Genomic DNA, 23,668 nt, shown 5'->3' with positions numbered 1-23,668 from the left:
GTTAGTGAAATTACTATCCAATTTCTATTACGATGCAGTTAATGGGAGGAAGGAGGTGCGAACGGAAATTATTTTGTATGGGTGAGTCACAAGTAAAAGTTTGAGAAACACTGGAATACAGTTTGTTTTAAAACACAAAAAAATACGTTCGGTATTTTTTTTCTTGTTTTGAAGGACATCAAAAGGAACTGCTCAATAGGTAGGCCTATCAAATACTCCAGGTACGCTACTGCTAATGTGATTCTACTAACATATGTAGTTTTTAATAAGTAGACCTTGAGATCTATAGAACAGATGATGTAAAGCTCTTCTTATTTTATGGCCGACGGTTAACGAGGGTGTCATGGGGCTACAACAACGACCAAACAACGTTTACTCTGAACTCAGGGACTTCCTAAAAATCCTGAATTTCAAAATCTCAGTCTTCACCGAGATTCGAATCCAGGACTCCTCGTTTTACCACTCAGTCACTAAACCCCTGTCGTGTTTAGTTAAGCAATGGAAAAGCAATGTATCATTGACGCCATTTCAAAAACATACACACACGTAATATCAATCGCACTTCAATAAAAAATGTCTTCACCCCAAATAAAACTTCGTATTTCTGGACACAGAAAATCTTTAGCATTACTCGTAGGTGTGGATTTTGATTAAACCTGCCAACTTTGATTTCGTGAAACCAGTTAAACTATGTTTAAGTGCAGAAAGACAAGAAGTGTTTGAAATGCACTTTTAACACGTACATCTTTCAAACATCAAAAACAATGCAGACTGGACTGGTGATGAAGTTGATTATAATAATAAAATCCGTCAAAAGAAAGAGATCAATAAAGTACGCTTAATACTGTTACAGTGTAACATAATGCATGTTGATCTTAATAAATTTAGATTCTTAATTCAAATATCGCCATTGGAATATTAACACAATTGTACCCTACATTCAGAAAATGTAATCAGTTAGTAGGAGAACTAATGCATGGTAAAGTTAAAACCGAAAGTGTTCAACTGGATGCCAGGAAATTTTCTTTTACTGAACTCTGAAGCATGAAGGTAGGATCTAACTCACGTCGTAACCAAATGTTAAAGAAAAATAATAAAATAAATAAAAGTTTGTATCTTTGATAGTTATGGACATGAATTCACTATACGCCATATAAGTGTATTGTGTATGATTCAAATATTATTTCTCGATTAACATCGCGTATCAATATTTGTTCATACACATTTTCACACTATCTCCTGTTGGTGAAGACAGACAATTCTCCTGTTGCTGAAGACAGCAAATTCTCCTTTTGGTGAAGACCGCCAATTTTCATTTTGGTAAAGACAGCCAATTTTCCTGTTGGTGAAGAGAGCCAATTTTCCTGTTAGTAAAGACAGCAAATTCTCCTGTTGGTGAAGACAGCAAATTCTCCTGTTGGTGAAGACAGCAAATTCTCCTGTTGGTGAAGACAGCAAATTCTCCTGTTGGTGAAGACAGCCAATTCTCCTGTTGGTGAAGACAGCCAATTCTCCTGTTGGTGAAGACAGCCGATTCTCCTGTTGGTGAAGACAGCCGATTCTCCTGTTGGTGAAGACAGCCGATTCTCCTGTTGGTGAAGACAGCCAATCTATTTCAGTGATAAAGATGACATTTTATTTAGTCCCTAAAAAAGGTTTTAGTATTCTCATTTTGTATTGCTCAATTTGCCAAATGTTTAATTGTAAATTAAAAAAATAAAGTTTGTTTCAAAAGACTTTCCCGCCATGTAATTTTGAGTTTTAGAAAAACTCATTAAGTAAAGTTTTGCATCTTGTTTGTATGTAGTGTTAGCCTGCGGAGCCGACAGGCCTCAGCTAACGAGAAGTTTACACAATAGCCAGATGGTAACGCTACTGGGTGGGTCGTATTTGTGCAGTCCATTCTGCGACCATGGGGCTAGAGTCGCCCAAGCAACCAGACAGCACAACTAAACTAAGTAATCTAACTAACTAAAAGAAAACAAGAAACAAAACAAACTTTAATTGAGAATAAGTAAAAAAAAATATTATACTATACTTTATTGACATAAAGCAAAAATAAATCAATAATAAAATATAATAATATACATGTAGACCTACACTGACTACTGAACCAATAACTAACCAAACCCTAATCGAACTATGATACTACAACACTAACAAACCCAACCAATTATCTAACTCAATTACACCAGGTTACTACACAACCCCCAGATCTAGATATATACTAACATCCTAACAATAAACTAGTCTTGATCTACAATATTCTCAAATGAAACCGTAGGCCTAACACTAAAATAAAACTATACCCTAAGAACAAACTAAGAACAGACTTAGGCTGCAGTAACAAATACTGCAGCAGCAGTAATAATAGCAGGCAGTCCCAGGTACAGAAATAATAAAATAATTGCACGCCAGATCACAAAGATCATCCCCTGTCACACAGACATAAATACTGTACTGACTGTACACTGGTCAACTGTCCAGGAAACAGCATGGAATTATCTATTTATACTACCCCGCCATAAATATAACAATAAGAGGAAGTACACATACTAATTCTGGCACTAGCCTATAAAAAAAAGAATATATAACAAGGTTTCAAAAACAGTTTGTGTAGAGACACAAACTCAAAATCGGCCCTCGAAGTGGTCCAGTTAAAAAGGCAGGTTTCAATATTTTCAGAAAGAACATCAGAATAATATTCTATCAAAGACAAATGACAGAGAAGAATGGAGAAAGAAGGTTGACGGATCTTGTGTGGTGCCCCAGCGGTCCACAGATAAAAGGATAGGTGAAAGTGAATGTGAAGTTAGATGTGAACCTGGAATTGTTTTGTAAAAAAAAATCTACATGCTGGTGCTATATGATGTAAGTTCACGTGATAATATGACAAACTACTTAATAATTGTTTTAAATTACGTCTAACTTATATGCATACGAAATAGATTTTTTCTCTTTAAAAAAAAGTAATTTTATTTTGTGTGTAAATGTAGTAGTTAGTATAACAGAACTTATTTAATTTAGCAATTCAAATCTAAATTTTTTGACAAAAAATCTAAAACAGTTTGCATAAATGTGTTAAAAATATGGTATATAGTCTTCTCCCCTACTTTATAGTAGCGTCCCGTGTTTGTTACTATTAATAGTGAATAGTTGTAAAAGGGGTGTATTTTTATGAAAAAACTGCTTGCATAAGTGATTTAAAAAATTTTTTTTTTCGCTTTCAGAAAAGAAAAAAAAGTACCCGTTGCATCAGAACTTTAAATGGTCTAAAATATTATGATGTCGGATTTTCACCATCTTTTCTAGTTTACGAGATCTAAACGGGACAGGCGGACAGACATTCAAAACAAAACTAATAGCGTCTTTTCCCCTTTCGGGGACCGCTAAAAATAACGTTAGCCTATACAACTAGTAAAAATAGAAATATATATAAAAATAGCGCGTGGGCGCAAGCTCACTATAGCATCACCAAATACTGCCAATGTCCCTTTTTTCTACTATTTCAGATGTCTCAAAGTCATATTAAAGACTTCATCATCCTGGCAATGACCATAACAGTATTGTCACTTGTGTACAATATGCTCTATATCACAGACGACGAAAGTAGTATTCTCCAAATTAAAGGTATGCACATCAAATCTTGTACCAGTGCCGAATTTTAGTAAGTGGAGGCCCTGTGTACTTTTTTGTGTAGACCTACTACACTCTTCAAGCTTCAATATAAATGCACTTTAAAATTTTAACAAGAAAAACATTTTAAAAAACCATTTTTGAAAGTCAATACCTCCATTATACAACTAAAAATAAAATCAAATACATAAAAAATAGATGAACTTTAAATTTTTTTTTTTATCTCTTACTGGGTGTCGAACACGTGATTTTAAGACCGTCAGATCCTTGAACGAACGATTCTACCCATTCAGCCATCGGGCATTGTATATACATATATATACATATATATAGGCATCTGACTTTGCTTCTTTTGATTTCTTCATTATGTTCTTCAAAATTTTAACTGCTGACTCAGCCTTTCCATTGGATTTATAGTGTCCAGGGAAGGATTTCAAATGAGTCACTCCCCATTCCATCATAAATTTGGAAAAGTATTCCGACGTCCGCTATCAGATATACAGACTTTGGGCACCACATATCTTGCAAATAAAACTTTCAGTTTCTTTATGATTGCGTGTGTTTTTTTCTGCTGCATGTTTTCTACTTATATGAAATTTGAATAATAGTCCACTTTAGCTAGATATTATTGGTCATACATTTGGAATAAATCTATTCCAATCTTGTCCCACGTGCTGTATTAATTCTTCTTTCTCTGATTCGCTGGCTGGTTTTTCTGACAAAAGTAACATGAGTTGGCTATTTCCTTTATTCGAGCTGATAATCCAGGCCAGAAAACTGTTTCTTTTGCTCTTCTTTTCATTGAGTCTACTCCCAGGTGTGCTGCTTGGAGCTTTTCTTCTATTCCCTTTCGATTATTTGTTCTCTTTTCAACTAGAGTCCGTCTTCGTATGTTAACATGTCTCTTAGTGAAAAATATTGTTTGCGTTCAGGTAGACTTATTATGTTTGTCTGGCCATCCATTTAGGATATACTGAATCAGTGTTTGCGTTCAGGTAGACTATTATGTTTGTCTGGCCATCCATTTAGGATATACTGAATCACTGTTTGAGTTCATGTAGACTATTATGTTTCTCTGGCCATCCATTTAGGATATACTGAATCAGTGTTTGAGTTCAGGTAGACTATTATGTTTGTCTGGCCATCCCTTTAGGATATACTGAATCAGTGTTTGAGTTCAGGTAGACTATTATGTTTGTCTGGACATCCATTTAGGATATACTGAATCAGTGTTTGAGTTCAGGTAGACTATTATGTTTCTCTGGCCATCCATTTAGGATATATTGAATCAGTGTTTGAGTTCATGTAGACTATTATGTTTGTCTGGCCATCCATTTAGGATATACTGAATCAGTGTTTGAGTTCATGTAGACTATTATGTTTGTCTGGACATCCATTTAGGATATACTGAATCACTGTTTGAGTTCATGTAGACTATTATGTTTGTCTGGACATCCATTTAGGATATACTGAATAAGTGTTTGCATTGTTCTATCTTTCTCTGTCTCGATTCTGACTTTCTCCAGCACTGCATGACTCTTCTGGTAATGCCAGTCCAACTGTATAGACACAAACATCAGGGATATCACTCTTTTACTCTGATGGTTCTCTACTCAAAGTATCAGCTATGAACAAGTTTTCACCTTTAACACATTGAAACTGGATATCGTACCGATAAAGGCGCATCATTAGACTTTGTAGCCTTCTGGGAGCAGAACTGAGTGGTTTTTGAAGGATGTTTTCTAGTTTCGCCAGCTCCGGTAAAACTTTTGCCAATTAGCGGCCATGTTACCTTCTACCTCGAGCGGCTCGGGTATAGGAAGTAAATTTCTAGCTGCCATTGTTCGGCGAAGCCCTTTAATTGTTGCCTATTTATTATTGCAAACAATAAACCTTTATATACTGATTAATGATTACCTATGATCATTAATACACCGCTGCCACAATGTTAATTAAGATCTAGGTTCACAGTCAGCAGTAAACAAACAACAACCATTAGTGTCATGGCGTAGAACAACACTTTATTATATTGAACGAGTGCACCTTTGCGCATCATATCAACATAATGTTTTGTAAGTTCGTTGCTTAGCATTTAGTTTGCTCTCTTCCTACGACCTGTGTGGATGGTTTTCAAACTTAACACCAAGAAGAGTTACCCCTGAACTTATATGCATTCACATTTACACTGTTTCTTTTAGTTTTATTGTTTACACTTTTTGCCGTCGGGAGTGACAAATCTCAATTCATATCGCCTCACGTTGTGCATTCTGCGCAGCAAAGGTAACTATAACATCATCTACATCAATACTGATATTGTCTAGTATTTTTTTACTCAACGTGAATAGCAAAATTACATGGCAGTGGGGTAATATTTAATGTCAAAATGTAACATTTTAAAACATTCCTTTGGGGTCCCGTGGGGACTCTCGAATTTGGACCCACTCCCCCCCACCCTAGCTACGCCACTGATATATATGTGTGTAAAATAAAAAGTGTGCCTTATGACTTATTAATTTGATTTGTTAGGTAAAAAATTGTTTCTATAATTTCATTTAACAGTATAGTTTTTTTTTCAATAGCATTATTTTTTCGATATTTCTTAGGGATGCAGGAAATCATTTATTTCTGTAACTTATTTTTATGTCAGAACTCGTTCCCGACTTCAAAGTAAATCTAAATTCTGAGCCGAACAATCATGACAGATCACTAAAGGTTTACAACGTGACGTTTCTCAAAGACGTCAATGTCAACATTCCTGGACAAACAAAAGACATTAAACCAAAACGTTTGAAGCCACTGGATCCTCCCCCACCTACCATCCCCTTAAAGAACCGCGTTCTGCAACCTCCCAGCTCTTCTGACAATAAAGGGTCGTCGCTGGCAAGTCAAAAGCTGGACATTGGGATAAAAAAGCGAAACAATACAAAGAAAATAAAAACCGCCGGAGAGAAAGGTAAAAATGTGAAAAGGGAAGAGAACTCTCCGAACATTTCAACTAAGATTCAAAAAGGTACATCAAAAATAACCATTGAGAAACAGGGGAAGCAAGTCAGCTCAGTTCATGATAATGATGAGGATTATGACCCAGACCGACCAAATGATTTTAGAGATGGAGTGTTCGATAATGAAATTATGTCGTTGAAAATTGAACAAAAACGTTTCTCTTTGAGAAAGGACGGCGTGACCTTTTGCCCTGACAGACCCCCACATCTCCGTAAGTTGTTTGTTTTTTATCTTTCTTTTCAAAACCTTTTTTTTTTGCCTTAGATGCATAATTTTGGTTTTAAATGTCACAATAAAATAATAAAAAGTAACAACGCTGATATAAAAATGTACTAGAAAGTAGAAAATAAAATACATAGAATCAAAGCATTGGGTGTGAGTTTCACTTTTATTCATGCTATTATTATTGACCTCCTTCAGTCGTAGAACGATTATGGTTCATCTCTAATAAAGCGAGATGAAAGCCTGGGCAATGTGTATGGTCGGAACGATGTCTCCCACACAGCAGTTTCCCCCCTCTCCGCTCAGCTGATGTGACCAAAGGAACGGAATATCCGATACATGTTGGGATCAGTAGCGCCGCAGGCAAAGTGTGCCGCAATCTGCCTAAGGGTCACCAGCTCCTGAATTTTCCACAGGGTTGTCTCCCGAAGCCTTTCCCGTGTTTGGTATAGCCACAAGGCAGCGGAGGTTTGGATTCAGAGTTTTCATTCTCCTAGATGGGTAGCCAACAAGGCTAACGAGACCTTCCTGCCCGAAGCTAACTGGTTTAGGCGCCAGTTACTCGCCTTTGCCCCTTCTCCTATCAGTGAAAACAGTTCCTCCGGCTCAGTATCTGAACCACACGTGAAGGCCAGGAGATGGGCTGGTTGTCAGAGGGTATTTGTGACGCGTGCCATTGGAAACATTTTATATATAATGATGGGCTTATATCTATTACCACTTCCGGCAATAACAACCTTACGAACTATATTCTCTAAAGAATTCATATTTATCTTAAAACCATGGGCGTAGCCAGAATGGTGGAGTTGGTGTTCACCCCCCCCCCCCGAAATGAAATCCCCCCCCCCCCAGGGGGGAGGTTGGAATTTAGTGACTGATTTTTCCCTTTGATTTTGATTATTTTAGGTCACATTTTAATACTAAACCATCACTTGCCCCAGCGCAGCCAAGGGGGTTTTGAGTTTAATACCACCTACCAGGGGTTTTGCAGTTAAACCTCCTCTTCTATAAAACAAAAAAAAAATGCAAATGGCGATTCCCAATTTCCAAAAGCATAGCTAAGGAAGATTTTGATTTTAAACCCCCTCCGAAATTTACGATAAAACCCCCTCTTCAATATAAAAAAAAAAAGCAAATTACACCCTAAAAATTATGAGAGTAGCCAAAGGGGTTATGAGTTTAAACCCCCCTTTAGCGGGATATGAAGCTAAAAAAAATACCTCTTCAATATACAAATAAAGTAAATTACACACTAAAATTCTTTGAGCGTAGCTTAGCCAAGGTTTTTTTGTAGTTTAAACCCCCCTCCTCCTGAGGGCTTTTTGTAAAGTTTAAAACCCTCCAGATGGTTTTGAGTTTAAAATCCCCCTACAGGGAGTTTTGAGGTTGAAAACCCCCTCTTCAATATTATTCTAAAGAAAACTACTCTCACCAAATTCTATGAGATTAGCTAAATGGGGTTTTGAATGGATTATTGATCCAATGACGTTACTGTTGATCTCACTTTCTCTTTGCTTTCAGACTGTTATATTCGGGCTATTTCGGAGGTGTGGTTGGGTTCTCCGGGGAACAGTACCCGAAGGTCAATGGGAACTCAAACTTGCGGCGTTAACAACTTTGCGGAACTAAGCACATCAAAACCCTTTGATTTATTTTTTTCTGAAAGTTAAATTGGAATTCAATGTTAGCAGAGTTCTTTTTTTTTTTTTTTTTGGTGGCGCGGTGGCTGAGCGATAAAGCGCTCGGCTTCCGAACCGAGGGTCCCGGGTTCAAATCCTGATGAAGACTTGGATTTTTAATTTCGCGATCTTTGGGCGCCTCTGAGTCCACCCAGCTCTAATTGGTACCTGACATTAGTTAGGGAAAAGCTAATGCGCATGGTCGTTGTGCTGGTCACATGACACCCTTGCTAACCGTAGGCCACTGAAACAAATGACATCCTCTCCCATATATATCACAAGGTCTGAAAGGAACTTCTTGTTAGAACTCTTTTTGCTCACCTTTCAAAGTCAACATGGAAGCCTTCTCCCAGATTGCATTCCCTCCATATGCCCTCAAAAGAGATTGCACGAGAGCGCACTGGAAATGCCATAGCATAAAGGATGCACTAGACAACAGAAATAGAAAGAACAAAAGTCAAACGACATAAGAATCTCAAGGTGCTCAATGCTTTTATGTTGCGCTCGTTAAACTCCCACCCCCACCGAGAACTTATAGCTGCAAGGCAGGACACTAATGGCGAGATGGGGTCCTTTCAGTTTTGTAACAATTGGGGCTCCGTTCGGGGACCGGACATTTACAAATTCACGACCTTTTTAGATTTTCAGTCTTTTTTTTTTTAATCTTTTTTTTTATAGATTATGTTGTGTATAGTGTGTTGCTTTGTGTGTTATTTAAAAAAGAACCTTTTAATTTAATTTAACTATTTTTGTAAACTTTAGTTGGCAGTCTTACTGGCTTTTACAATGAGATCACTAAAGAAGAATTGCAAGAACTTTTTCCAGAAATGGAAAGCGGTGGGCGTATTCGACCACCTGATTGTGTCCAAAAGCAGAGGATGGCGATAATAATGCCCTATCGTAATCGATTTCCACATTTGCATATTGCCCTCCATAATCTGATCCCGTTTTTGAAGCGCCAGCAGGCCGATGTGACATTCTTTGTTATCGAACAGGTCAGTATTGTCCAATGTCAATTTAAACAGGTTAATTAGCAGAAGAAATGTATATACAAGTAATACTAATAACCATGGGCGTAGCCAGGATTTTTTTTCGGGGGGGGGGGGTTTGGGGAAAAAAATTATATGTATTTATGTGTGTGTGTGTGTACATAATCTTTATAACATTCTGATCCTTCTTTCTTTCGGAAGACGTTTATTGTGCCCTAGAATAGGTTCTTCCATGAGTTAGTGAAAAAAATTGTAGATTCCCCGACATTATTAGCAAAGGGGTCTGGGGGGAACGCTAGGAGCTCCCCCAGCGCGGGGCGAAGCCCCGCCGCCAAGCACTATTTCTGATATTGAAAACCAACAAAATGCATATTCTGAGGTATCTACAGTGCATTTTCCTGCTATTAAAAAGTTTTATTTCAAAAACCTAATGTGCTATTCTTACTGACTTAGACCCTCTCTCGTCGTTCGGCGCATTTGCCATCAAGCTGTTTCCATAAAATTGTGGACTCCTCGCCATTACTAGCAAGAGGGTCTGGGGGAGCGCCAGGAGCTCCCCAGCGCGGGGCGAAACCCCGCCGACAAGCACTATTTCTGGTATTGAAAGCCAACAAAATGCATATTCTGAGGTATCTACAGTCCATTTTAATGCTATTAAAAAGTTTTATTTTAAAAACCTAATGTGCTATTCTTACTGACTTAGACCCTCCCACGCCTTTCGGAGCATTTGACGTCAAGCAGTTTCCATAAAAATCTTTCACTGGTAATGTCTGAAGCCTCTTCCCATCTACCATGAGGACCCCTTGAATGAGTGGCGACAAGTTGTACTAGGATATCATTGCAACTCTTCTTATGCGTAATTCATTTTGTCGGAGAACATATCCCGCAAACTTCATGCGTCGTTCTCTCACAATCTTACTAAGGGGTCGACTTCCAGTTCGGCATAGGATTTCCTTGATTTAGATTCGATCTCTATAACTGACTCCTGAAATCTGTCTTAGCCATCTTTGTTGAGCTATATTTAGTGTTTTTCGATTTCGGTAGATGACTATTCACTGCAGTTTATTAATGGAGCCCTGCCACTGGTAAAAATGTGTAACCTCTCTTGAATACGCTCTTGGAATTAAGTGACTGTAGTTTGCATTTAGATTTTATATCGAAAAGAGAAGTTTTATCGTCAAAATCTTCTGTTGGGGGTTTTCCACCTCAAAATGCTCTGTAGGGGGTTTTAGACTTAAAGCCATCTGGAGGGGTTTTAAACTTTAAAAAAAAAGCCATCTGTAGAAGAAACTCAAAACCCCCGATTGGCTTGGCTACGCTCAAATAATTTTAGTGTGTAATTTGCTTTTTTTTTTATATTGAAGATGTATTTTTAGCACCAAACCCCTCTGAATAGGGGTTTAAACTCAAAACCGCTTTCGGCAACGCTCATAGCATTTTGAGTGCGTAATTTGCTTTTTATACTTACACTGAAGATGACGGGGGGGGGGGGGTTAAACTCTAAACCCCTTTGACTACGCTCATAGATTTTAGAGTGAGTAATTTTCTTTTATTTATATTGAAGAGGTACTTTTTAGCTTCAAACTCCACTGGAGGGGAGTTTAAACTCAAAACCCAATAGACTACACTCTTCACATTTTTAGTGTATAATTTGCTTTTTTTTTATTATTAAAAAGAGGTATTTTTTACCTTCAAACCCCACTGAAGTGGGGTTTAAACTCAAAACTGAGTCAAAACCCATTTAGCTAAGCTCATAACATTTTGAGTGCGTAATTAGCTTTTTTTATATTAAAGAGGGGGTTTATCGTAAATTTTAGACGGGGTTTTAAAATCAAAATCTTCCTTAACTGTGCTCTTGGAATTAGGGGATTTTCGTTTGCATTTTTTTTGTTTTGTTTTATAGAAGAGGGGGAGTTAACTGCAAAAAACCCAGGTAGGGGGTTTAAAACTCAAAACCCCTGGTAGGGGGTTTTAAACTCAAAACCCCTAGTAGGGGTTTTAACTCGAACCGCTCTGGTAGGGGTTTTAAACTCGAACCCCCCTGTAAGGGGGTTTTAAACTCAAAACCCTTTTGGTTGTGCTAGGGCAAGTGATGGTTTAGTATTAAAATCTCACCTAAAATAAACAAAATCAAAGCAAAAAATAGTCACTAATTTCCGACTCCCCCCCCCCCCCAAAGGGGGATTTCATTTCGGGGGGGGGGGTTGAACCCCAAGAACCCCCCCCCCTGGCTACGCCCATGCTAATAACCCAAATACTCCGAAATCAAGAGACATTTTCAATCACATTTTTGTGTCTTGAATAATACAACGTTATATCTTGCTGTGTGGGTTTCGTGTGTGTGTGTATGTTTGTGAATGTGTGTCCTACTTTTATATGTGGATAAAGCTGTCTGGGATACATATATGAAGTTGTATAAATAAGCATACGAAGTTATGTTTAAAAAAGAAGGCTGATAAGAATAGCATTCTACTGGCAGCGTAGAGAAAATGTCTGATTGTTGCATTGTTTTTTTTATTTTGTTTGCAACTTAACAGGCCCCGGGGTCAACGTTCAACAGAGGCGCCTTATTGAATATTGGATTTCTGGAAGCAGAGAAACTTGGCAACTTTGATTGTTACATCTTCCACGATGTGGACCTGATTCCATTGAATGACAAAAATCTGTACAGGTGTGAGTCCGACCCCAGGCACTACGCTGTGGCTATGAATAAGTTCAATTTTAAGTAAGTATACACCTTACCCTATTCTCTTTCTCTCTCTCTTTCTGCTTCTCTCTTTTTCTCTTCGTCTTGTATGTCTCTCTAAATATTTGTATGAACAAATGTCTATCACAAAGCCTACCTAGTCTCACGAACTTTTATAGTCATTGATCTCTTTATGCTCAAAGAAACTTCATACCTCAATTTAGTTCTAGATGTACCATTTGATTGGGGATCTAATCTGTTCTGATTTCTTGATTTTTTCTTTGGCTACTTTTGTGAGTTTCAAAAGAAGTCAGTAGAAATAAAATGTAGCATAATCTGTTGGACTTCATACAAAGCTTTTATCAACTGTGTCTGGTCAAAAGTGTGTCCACGTTATTTCTCCCACACCCATTCTTGGATGAAGTTGAAACTTCGCATTGGCATATTTAAGACATTAATCAATCAAAAAAGTAACCAATTAGGCAATAAATTACTGGTTATTAATTATTTTGTTTGATATCAATAAATGAAACTAATACTTCAGTATTGACAGATATGGCTAAATTTGTTGGGTTTAGTTACCTTAAATATTTGTTAACGCTATTATTCCCTCACGTATTCTCCGATCAGCTTGATACTTTAAACAATTATTTATTGGACCTAACAAAACATGAATCAATAAACAAGAATACTCAAAGTGGCAATTATCAATTAATTATTGGTAATTGTTTGATATCGAATAAGGGAAAGTATTGATATAGTTTTAAGGGTGGACTTCTTCCCCTTTAGATATGCTTTGTTTTTTTTTTTTGTTTTTTTTTTTTTTGTAAAAGATTTTTAAAATATTTTCCTTGTTTTTTTTATTTTTGTTTGTTTTGAGTACAAACAATATTTATCGTACAAACTTGTTTTACGCCTAAAGAATTCTAAACTCTGGTCTCTCTACTTAAAAAAAAAAACAACCTCTAAATTTATAATAACTGAATCTTAATGACAATCTATGTCCTCCTTCAGTTTCGAAGCTATAATAGATCATCTCAATATATGAGACGAATGACTGGGCATTAGATATGGTTGGAAGGTTGTCGTTAACGCCCTCTACACGCAGCTGACGTGTCCAACGGAACGACAAGTGCCGATACAGTTTCAGATCAGCGGCGTCGCAGGTTCTGACAGGGTGTAGCATTGTGTGCTGCAAACTGCATAAGGGTCGCCGGCTCCTGGTTTCTTCTCAGAGTTGAATCCCAAAGTCTTTTCCAACTTGGGTATAGATGCATGGCAGCAGAGGTTTGAATATCTGTTTCCCTTTTCCTAGGGGGTAGCCCACAAAGGCTAACGAGACCCTCCCACCCTAAGCTTACTGGTATAGGTATCAGTTACTCGCCTTCGCCCCTTCTGTTAGTGATAACAGTTTCGCCTGACGCAAAATCTGAACCACACACGAAGGCCAGGTGTTGGACTGATTTTCAGAGGCTATTTGAGACACGTGCCATTGGAAACATTTTATAGGAAATGGAGCGTTTATATTGTTTTGCGCTTCTGCGGTGTCGACTACAAACAAAGAACTGGGGGTACTACTCAAAATAATTCAATAACACCGGCGAAAGACCAAACAATCACTATAGGTAGTCGACTCTGGTGTTGAACAACAAACACGTTTAATACCAAATGAAGGGAACCATCGAATGTCAGCTATGGCCGTACAATACGACTTATTTATACACTGATGAAGAGCGTCTTGTTTCTGTCGACTCCAATTTCGTTCTTAATTTTTAAAGTTATATTACGTCATCGTCACTAAGTAAAAACTTCCCCCTTTTTTCGAAACAAATATTTAATTCTCCTACTCGTGCCATAAAAATATCCATTACTACTTCTGGCAATAACAACCTTACGAACGATACTCTCTAACGAATTCATGTATATCATATAACGTCAGTCATTTTGATGTAATTTTTTTTCCTATCTTATTTAAATTTTCATTATAATACTTGAAGAATGTAATTGTTAATTAGGCCTATCTGTTAAATTTTAAAATAAGTCAAACACATAATGATTATTGATCCAATGACGTTACTGTTGATCTCACTTTCTCTCTGCTTTCAGACTATTCTATTCGGGCTATTTCGGAGGTGTGGTTGGGTTCTCCAGGGAACAGTTCCTGAAGGTCAATGGGAACTCAAACTTGTACATCGGATGGGGCGGAGAGGACGATGATCTGTTGAAGAGGTAACCTCTTTGTGTGTCAGTGTTGGTACATCAAACATACAGTAGGGCGTAAGTGTCTTCTTTTTTGAAGTAACTTATGTAATATATAAGACTAGTCGACCCACGGCGTAGCATACGCCGCTATTTTGCAGGGCAGGCCTAAGGCCACTGCAACATATTCGACCCGAGTGGGCCCCGCACTTTTATAGACCCGCGCTAATTCTATGTGTAAATTATTAAATTAAACCATTTTATAACTTATAACAGATTTCCTGATTTGGCAGGAGCTTCTGGAAATCTCCTGAAATTGCAAAATATACGAAAAAGTTCTGGAAATTTCCGAAATTATTAAAATCTTTTTTTTTCGTTAAGATTTACTTATGCGCAATTAGACCTCTTAGCAGCTTAGCTAGGTAATGATGAATGAAACACGGCTAATGTATCTAGGTCAATACATTACACTTAGGTCACATCACAAGCTCACATCACAGTGTTTATAGTCTTTTACTATAATAGGCTCAAAGTTTTTATTTATTGACTAGACTACTGTGGCATTCAAATTGTTTAAATTCTAAATCTAGAGCTACATAAAATTAAACTAACAATGTTATATAAACAACTAGATGAATTGATTTATTTTTTAAATTATCTTTTTGTTCACGTCATTATTGATTATTCAAACGAAATAAATGCATGCTATTTGTAGAAATAACAACCCGAGCAAAGCCGGGTAAAATTAAAGCTAGTATATATATATATATATATATATATATATATATATATATATATATATATATATATATATATATATATATATATTAGAAAAAGCCTTTTAATGTAGTAAAACGAGTCAAATAGTTCAGATTGAATATTAATCAACTTCAAAGGCCAATACTAAGTGGGGGAAAAAAATCAGAAATTTCTAGAAGGTTTTTTTAAACTTAATTTTTCTTTGTAAGTGGAGCATATGACTACTAAAAGTCAAAGCACTATGTCTATTTTCTGTTGTAGTGTTTCATAGATAGCGTCATATGTAGTGTGCTTTCGCAGCTCTGTTTCCAGGCACATCTTTAATACTTCCATGCAATACCTTTATTAGTTCAGGTCACTTTATCTATGGTAAGTAGAGCGGCAATGACTCCTATTGCCTTGGAGATAATCTTGTTCTTACAAGCAGATAGCATTCAAATTTTCCATTATGATCTAGATCTTGTGTGTCTTTACTCCAACAGGTTGTATAATAAAAAGTACACGATTTTACGACATCCAACAACTCTTTCTCGTTATTTTATGTTAAAACACACACGAGACAAAGGAAACGAGGCCAACCCACTCAGGTGAGTCAATCAATACCTTTTTTTTCACAAAGCTTATATCAACTCTGTCTGTGTGTCTGTCTATCTGTGTGTCTGTCTGGCCAAAAGTTTGTACACGTTATTTCCCCGACACCGAATCTCGTATTTTTTGCAAAATTATTTCTTTTGCCTGACAACACAAGAATCAATTTTGAAAAAAATAACCAATTAGTTGATTAACTATTGGTCATAAATTACTTTGCTGGACCAATTAGTTGATTAACTATTGGTCATAAATTACTTTGCTGGACCAATTAGTTGATTAACTATTGGTCATAAATTACTTTGCTGGACCAATTAGTTGATTAACTATTGGTCATAAATTACTTTGCTGGGTATCTCAAACTTGACTACAGTGGTGGTATAAGCTGAATTTGTCTCCTTTCCAAGAGACCTGACTGAAGTGGTGGTATAAATTGGATTGGTCCCCTTTATAGATTATTGCTTATTACAAATGTAATTATGACGGATCCAATTTAATAGATACACATAATATAAGCTTTGTTGTTTTTTTTTTAAGCAATTTGTTATTTTGCTTGTTTTTCATGAAAACTTTCCTTCATTCAGTATTACTCTTCTTTGTACATGTAAGTTGTTATGAGTATTATATAAGATAAGAGTATTATTGTGAATCCTGCAAATAGTGACATAATTGTGAATTAGACTTTTCTTTCAAATCTGTATATGTAATTCTCTACGTCGCACAACCATGCGGGACACCACGCACGCCCGCCGACTCTCTAACCATCCTCCCGACCCCTACCGCGCATACCAGCGCCTTCCTCGCTCTCCAGGCATGCGCACACAGGGGTTTGCAAAATACCTACCCATTTGGACAACTGTGTTTTTCAGGAAGTGTTCACCCGTCACTAAATGGCGGCGTATGCTAAGCCGTGGGTCGGCTAGTTGGGATTAACTTACATAATGTGAAAAATAATTAACATAGAATTCACGGCTAAGCTAAACTGTCCAACTAGGTCATGCTAGGTACACTCTATACTTGGTTGGAAAAAAAGTATTTCTTATAAATTTATTAGGCCTATACATCTTTGCAACTCAATTGAATCTAATTTTATTTTGATTGCAATTATGATTTATCTTAAAGTTAGTAAAGTAAAATTCCCTTTTCAGACCTTGTAGTCTATAGGGCAGATAATGTAAAGGTCATCTATGTCTGTGGCCTACGGTTAACGAGGGTGTCATGTAACAACGACCAGCCGCTTATACTTTTTCCCAACTAATGTCAGCTGGGTGGAATCAGAGGCACCCTCGGTTCAGAAGCCCAGCCAATGCTCAGCCGCCGCTCTCCTTGATCTTAATGTTAACTTTATACAACATACGAGCGTGTGTTTTTTTAACCCTTAAAGTGCTGAGCATTTTTACAGTGAGTGCAAACAAAATGGAATTACAATTCTGATGTTTAGAGGCTTAACTACCACACGCGTTTTAAGGGTTAAAGACCGTATATAGCATTGTCACAAAAAATATGTCGAGAAAGTTTTCCTACAAAAGAAAAAGGGATGTTTATTTTGCTGTAGCTATAGTGTGAGTTTAAAGCAGTCTAAACTTTAAGCACTATACTCAATTTAAAATAAGGCTGTTGATTTTCTTTCTAAGACACGAAACAAAAGAATATATATTTGTTTCCTTTCTAACCAAACAAGTTTGCTGATATCATAATAACTAAGCTTTATTTCTTCTAATGGTTTACAGAATGGCAATTTTGAATGGTGCTCTCAAGCGACAAGATATCGAAGGTCTGAACACAGTGAAATACAAAGTGATCAATATCACATTGGATCCTCTGTACACTTGGATCAATGTTTCCATCAATACCACCGAAATACTTCTGGTTCGTACAGTCAACGAATTTATGATTATATAGGACTAACCTTAAAGATTGACAATCATATAATAATGATTTTAAGCAACCCTTTCAGACCCTGCGATCTATAAGGCTGATGATGTAAAAGTCATCTTTTTTTTTTAGACGACGCTTAACGAGGGTATCATGTGGCCAGAACATCGACAATCCACCTTTACTTTCCCAAACTAATGCTAGGGGCATCCTAAAAATTACGATGCTCAAAATCCCAGCCTTCACCGAGATTTCATTCTAAGATTCCTCGTTTCGGAAACCAAAGGCATTACCACACAGTCACTAACGCCCAAATAATGTAATTTAGACTTTAAAAAATTTCAGTAGCTTTTTAAAAATTTTACTAGACGTTTAATTCCTTTGCAGACTGCTCCAGCCATGACCCTTCAGGACGTCGACAACGCGAAGAAAAAATGGCACAAAGAAAAGATGCGCAAAGAGAAAGCCAGGCTAGAAGCACTTCAGAGAAGGAACGTCGCCAAAACGTCCACCTCTGCCAGAAATGCGACTCAAATCATCTCTCATGACTCAGTTAACTCTAAAGTCACTTCTAAATCCCGCGCTATCCCCTCTTTGGTTGAGTCTCAACAAAGAACTGACGCGTACACAAATATCTTAAGAAACAAACTCCCAGAAAGCAAAGTCTTTGAGCCTAGCTGATGACGCAAAAAGGCTAAGTCATGGGGAAAAAAGCTGAATTATGGGAAAAGGCTGAATGGTGCGAAAGGGAAAAGTTAAAACTGATATATTGTAGGGACTCCAATTGTGGATCGGCAATCAATTAATAAAATACAATTAGTTCTTATATTTATATACAAAAATTTAAAAAAAAAATGTAAAAAACATAATAGATTAATCCTGAATACAAAAACATTTGTCGGCTATGTAACTGTATGTAATATTCGTGCGGCCGTCCAGCACCTCACCATCATGTAATTCTATTTATATAGATCCACGTTCCTCATTTACTCTGAACTTTTGATAATCATGAAGTCTAATCTTCGTTTTGAAAAGCGGATTACTCTCAAGGCACGGGTAAATAGACCTCATTCACCAAAATAGACCTCATTCACCAAAATAGACCTCATTCACCAAAATAGACCTCATTCACCAAAATAGAACTCATTCACCAAAATAGAACTCATTCACCAAAATAGACCTCATTCACCAAAATAGACCTCATTCACCAAAATAGACCTCATTCACCAAAATAGACCTCATTCACCAAAATAGAACTCATTCACCAAAATAGAACTCATTCACCAAAATAGACCTCATTCACCAAAATAGACCTCATTCACCAAAACGAACGGTCACGGGATGACAATTGATAAAAACAGCAGAAAATACAGTTACGTGGTAATCATGTTTGAGTCCAAGTCGTAAGTTGTATAGAATAGGTAGGGAAGCACACGGCTCAAGAATGTTTGTTTATGATTGGTGAATGAGTCGAATTGAGTCTATGGCAGTATTGTCTGATTTTGCTTTAAGGTTTTTGGCCTTTTTTTTCTTTGTTTTGGGTTGTTTAAAACACCGAATATCACCGCGTTAATTTATTGTATTGTTACGACATGGGATTGAACGAAAGAAAGTAACTCACCGTGCTGTCAGGATCGCTGGTATCTTTCCGATTGCAGAAGCACAATCCAACTATGATCAATTAATATCCCTGATCAAAAGAAATAATGTCACAATCTCCAAATCATAGACTATATATTACATGGACTGCCAACACTAAGGAAACTAAGCATAAGTTCCTTTCACCGAGGCGTCCTTGGTTGCGTGGTAAATTGACTTCCGGTAGAATTTGTTACTATATAAAGAAACTATTCCCGAAGATTTTTACCATCAATTTTACAGCAAATCATAAATGGAAACTTAATTGTCATATACGATGTTACAGAGGTAAGTGTGCACAAATCAATTTGTGACTTAGATCTATGACTATAAAGCTTTGTAACTGATTTTCTTAGCCAATATAGATAATTAGCCAAGCCTGTATTTCGTGTATTCTTGTTTACGACATTAATTGTCTGCTAATTGGTGCTGCCAGTTTGGATTATTTGTTTTTCTTTTTTTTTTCATCACATTTGATAATTATTATCATTATTTTTACAATGTATATTTTAAATGTGATAAGCGATTTACTGAAAGAGTCAATACATTTCTGAGATTGTCATTTATTAATTTTGTATATAATGGGTGATACAGGCCTAAGTTAAGTCTGTGAATGAGTCAGTCTAAATAAATTAACAATATAGTGAGTCAATAATTTTAAGCCTACAATCTTACATCTTTACCAACTTTTGTTCAGATCTACAAATATTTTTTTTATTCAATTTGATTTTAATTTCAAGATAATGTGCATTTTTATCTATAGTAATGGAAAATCAACCATAAAAAAAAAATCAACGATGTATGTATGACTAACTGAAAAATCTGCATAAAAATTTCGGCCTTCAAGTTTTTAGTGGGTTTTTTTTTAACTAACTAGAATCCCAAATAACATCCAATTCTTCTAAAAGCTATAAAGAGATCTGATATTGTTTCGAATATATTCGCCCAATAAAATTTTAGAATCATTTAGGCTCTACTTCACTAGAAAGTGATTGTAGCCTACACATAAACATGTAGACTTTCACCCAGATGTAGTGACCTATGGCTATAAACTTTATCTACAAATACGAACTTACACACAACACACTACTACACTACTATATATATATATATATATATATATATATATATATATATATATATATATATATATACATATATATATATATATATATATATATATATAATAGAACACTAAACACTATTTATGTAAATGCCCATTTTTAAGTTTGTAAAATAATAATTTGTTTTTATAAAAAATCTGGCTATGCCTATAGTACTTTTAACAAAATTATGACTAAAAATATTATGAACGTCGAGTCTCTAGATTCATCATCTTTGTGTGTCTCATAAACCCAGAGAATGAAGATATAGAATCTATATAGGCCCCCTATTATATAGAATCTAGCTTTAGTTGACTCTAGACTAGATCTAGGATAATTTCAAGTCTAGATGTTCAGCTTCATCTTACCTTGATCATGATGATTAATTTTAATCTGACTTCCTGACTTGTTAACTTTAAACTTAAACTTCGTCTTCCTTAGCCTTAGCCTTAGCTTCTTCATATGTGAATCATGAATGGAAGTGCTTGGCTCACAGTGTCACAGATCGTTCTTTAAACTATTTGAAGATCTACTTTATCTTTACTAACGACTCTAATATATATCTAGTTTATGTCTATATTTTATATGATAATAATAGACATAGACTCTTATACTTACAATAAAGACAAAGTTATAAGATCTAGAATCTGTATCTAGATCTATTCCCATTTGTGATTTATACACTACAGATTTAATGTTTCTGATGAGCAATACTACTATCTACAGCCATGCCCATTAACATAGGCCCTACTCATGTACTAGATCTAGCTCTTTTGATCACAACTCATATCTTGCCTAGATATAAACAACTGTACTAGATTGGACTAGACATTCTAATCGGTTCTATTTTCGTTTTTCATTATTCTGACATATTCTAGTAGGCAATAGGTACCAAATTGTGCTATTTATTCACTGTAGATCTAGATCTTAACTTTTCTCTTAACTACCAAAGAAGTACACAAAGGATGTTGAAAGGTACCCAAAGGGCTCTTATTGCTACCATTCAATGTGTGGAATCAAGTATTTACCCAGATACTGCCACAATATGCTCTTATTGTTTTCAAAGGAGTTTTCACACAGTGCCAGAAGCTGTATAAATACATTTAACAGTAAGTTTTTAAGTAATTAATCATTTATTTTTAAACGTTATGTAAGTCTATTTTAATTGTAAGAATCCATGTGCTATTTTATTTAAAGCTAACTTATAGGTGAATATTTACACAATATTGTTGTTATGTTGTAAATAAAACATATTATATTCCCTCCAGCCTGTGCAGGGTATTTCTAAAGTGATAATTTTCTCATGCAGGCCAATACCACTCTTTTGTTATCTAAGGTGATTTCCTTCAAATTATACTTTCTTGCATAAGAATTAAATATATTATGCAACAGTTCTCAATTAGAAATACAGATTAACCAGTTATCTTGGTGGAAAAGGATGTCAGATGAGTTGAGAAAATGCTTAAAGAAAGTCTTTACATAATTCTTTGAACTAAGTCACTATAAATATTTTGGAGATTTTTAAAATTTAATTAGAATTTTATTATTGCTCACATTAAAAGCAATTGTTCTTTTCTTTTCCGCAGATGTATATTTCAAGAAGAAATGATGCTTTCTTATTTCTAAGAGTTTATCAATAGGATGAATGCCACAAAACTCACTTGTTATGCCAGAAACTCTTCCTACGAAACTTCCAGTAAGTAAAAAAAAAAGTAAAGTTTCCCTTTCAGACCTTGTGATCGATAGGGCAGATGATGTAAAGATCATCTGTTTCTGACCATTCTGTTGCCTACGGTTAACGAGGGTGTCATGTGGCCAGCACAGTGACCAACCGCCATTACTTTCCCCAACTAATGTCAGGTACCCATTAGAGCTGAGTGGACTCAGACTCAAATTAAAAATTCCAGTCTACACCAGGATTTGAACCCCGGTCCCCGGTTCGGAAGCCAAGCGCTTTACCACTAAGCCACCAGGCCTCCTTTCAGTAAGTAGGGCAGCTTAAAATTTAATACTTTTATCTTAGTGCAAAAAGAATAAAAGCTGTCTTCAAATTCTCCCTTTAAATTTGCAAAGATATGTTTATAATTTAATGTATGCAGTAAAAAATTATGTTTCAAACACTCAGTACAATATTCAATGACTCTCTTTATTTGGGTTACCTCAGCATGCTTGTGCAGAAAATTTCCTGAATTTTTTTAAAAATCTGTTCCCTTCACTTTCAAGTGCATTTAATCATTCATTAAATTTTCATAATATTACTGAATATAATGTCAAAGATTAAATATTGTTATTATTATACTATTCCTTTTTTTTGTAATATTTTAGTTTCATAATATGTTCCCATAGCATTTTTTGTGTAAAACCTCTAATATACTTTACTATACTCCTAATATACTTTTTAAGGAACTGTTTTGTTAGATGTTTTCAGAATTGATTTTATCCGTAAAGGACTTGAACATATGGAAGTTTGGTACTATATGAAACTAAGATTGAATTGGTGACTTGTTATGAATTTAATGTATGTTGTTTCTATTCCATCAACAGTACTAGAATTTGTCCAGTGCCTGTGATCCTCTGAGTTGAAGGAGAATGTGCTCCATAATACCTACTAGGAGCTTGCTGATAGCTGGAAGTTCATGAATACTATGTTGTCCTTGATTTGATGATTCTGAAAACTACCATTTCTGAAGACTTGAGCATTATTTCTATAATGTAAAAAAATCTTTTCAGGAAATATTGTGTTTATAATATTAAGAAAGGGAAGATAATATTGTTCTTACTAATATTATTGACTTATTAAATAGAAAGCACATCATTACCAATATTCACTTGTCAATAAATGTTAGCATTATTCAATTTTTAGTTACATGTTCAAACTATTAAATTTTATTATTTAAATTATAGCAACTTTCTCTTTCAGTCCAGCTTAAGAAACATTCCTGTAAAAAGTCTATGATAATAAGTTAATGTCGATGTAGTATTGTTCAGACACTTACAAGTTTAATCATCTTTACTTCACAAAAAAAAAGTGTTTGAATGGTTTTCATTTGTTTGTACATCAAATATGTATGAATATAATTATCATTTTTAGATGAAACATTAAATACTGAAGATGACCATCTCAATTTCTGATGTAGGCCTATTCTCATTTCATGAAATAAACAAAATATTATCTGAAATTTCATCCCTTCATGGTAACTGTAACTGGCTTCATAAAAAAATGGAGTGATGACTGGGTTGACTATACATTTTTGTATAAATAATGCATCAATGAATGTAGCTTATACTGTT

The 23,668-nt window shown here is 35.7% G+C and overlaps 1 protein-coding gene across 4 annotated transcripts; it reads left to right on the top strand.

The window, feature by feature from the left end:
• The first annotated feature begins 960 nt into the window (after window positions 1–960).
• Window positions 961–23,656, top strand: LOC106055622 (beta-N-acetyl-D-glucosaminide beta-1,4-N-acetylglucosaminyl-transferase-like). 4 transcript variants are annotated; one of them, XM_056013032.1, is made up of 12 exons: window positions 961–1,050; window positions 3,513–3,630; window positions 6,284–6,850; window positions 9,303–9,535; window positions 12,067–12,254; window positions 14,322–14,444; window positions 15,656–15,760; window positions 17,492–17,630; window positions 18,024–19,562; window positions 21,296–21,486; window positions 21,964–22,073; window positions 22,922–23,656. In XM_056013032.1, exons 1-9 carry the CDS (start codon window positions 1,045–1,047, stop codon window positions 18,315–18,317), a joined length of 1,773 nt encoding a protein of 590 aa, XP_055869007.1. In that variant the 5' UTR covers window positions 961–1,044; the 3' UTR covers window positions 18,318–19,562; window positions 21,296–21,486; window positions 21,964–22,073; window positions 22,922–23,656. The 4 variants fall into 4 exon arrangements, with proteins under 4 accessions (XP_055869007.1, XP_055869009.1, XP_055869006.1 ...); XM_056013034.1 differs by adding an exon at window positions 21,646–21,713 and having other exon boundaries at window positions 18,024–21,486; XM_056013031.1 differs by having other exon boundaries at window positions 18,024–21,486.
• Window positions 23,657–23,668: the final 12 nt, after the last annotated feature.

Source organism: Biomphalaria glabrata, chromosome 15, assembly GCF_947242115.1.
Source record: "Biomphalaria glabrata chromosome 15, xgBioGlab47.1, whole genome shotgun sequence".
In the NCBI taxonomy this organism is placed as follows: Eukaryota; Metazoa; Mollusca; class Gastropoda; family Planorbidae; genus Biomphalaria; species Biomphalaria glabrata.
This window is presented reverse-complemented; position numbering and strand designations above follow the sequence as displayed.

Excerpts from the sequence above, each read along its gene's own strand:
- LOC106055622 (XM_056013032.1), top strand. Across the intron at positions 3,631-6,283 it reads TAGTATTCTCCAAATTAAAG|AACTCGTTCCCGACTTCAAA; the intron begins GTATGCACATCA and ends TTTTTATGTCAG. Across the intron at positions 14,445-15,655 it reads GACGATGATCTGTTGAAGAG|GTTGTATAATAAAAAGTACA; the intron begins GTAACCTCTTTG and ends TTACTCCAACAG.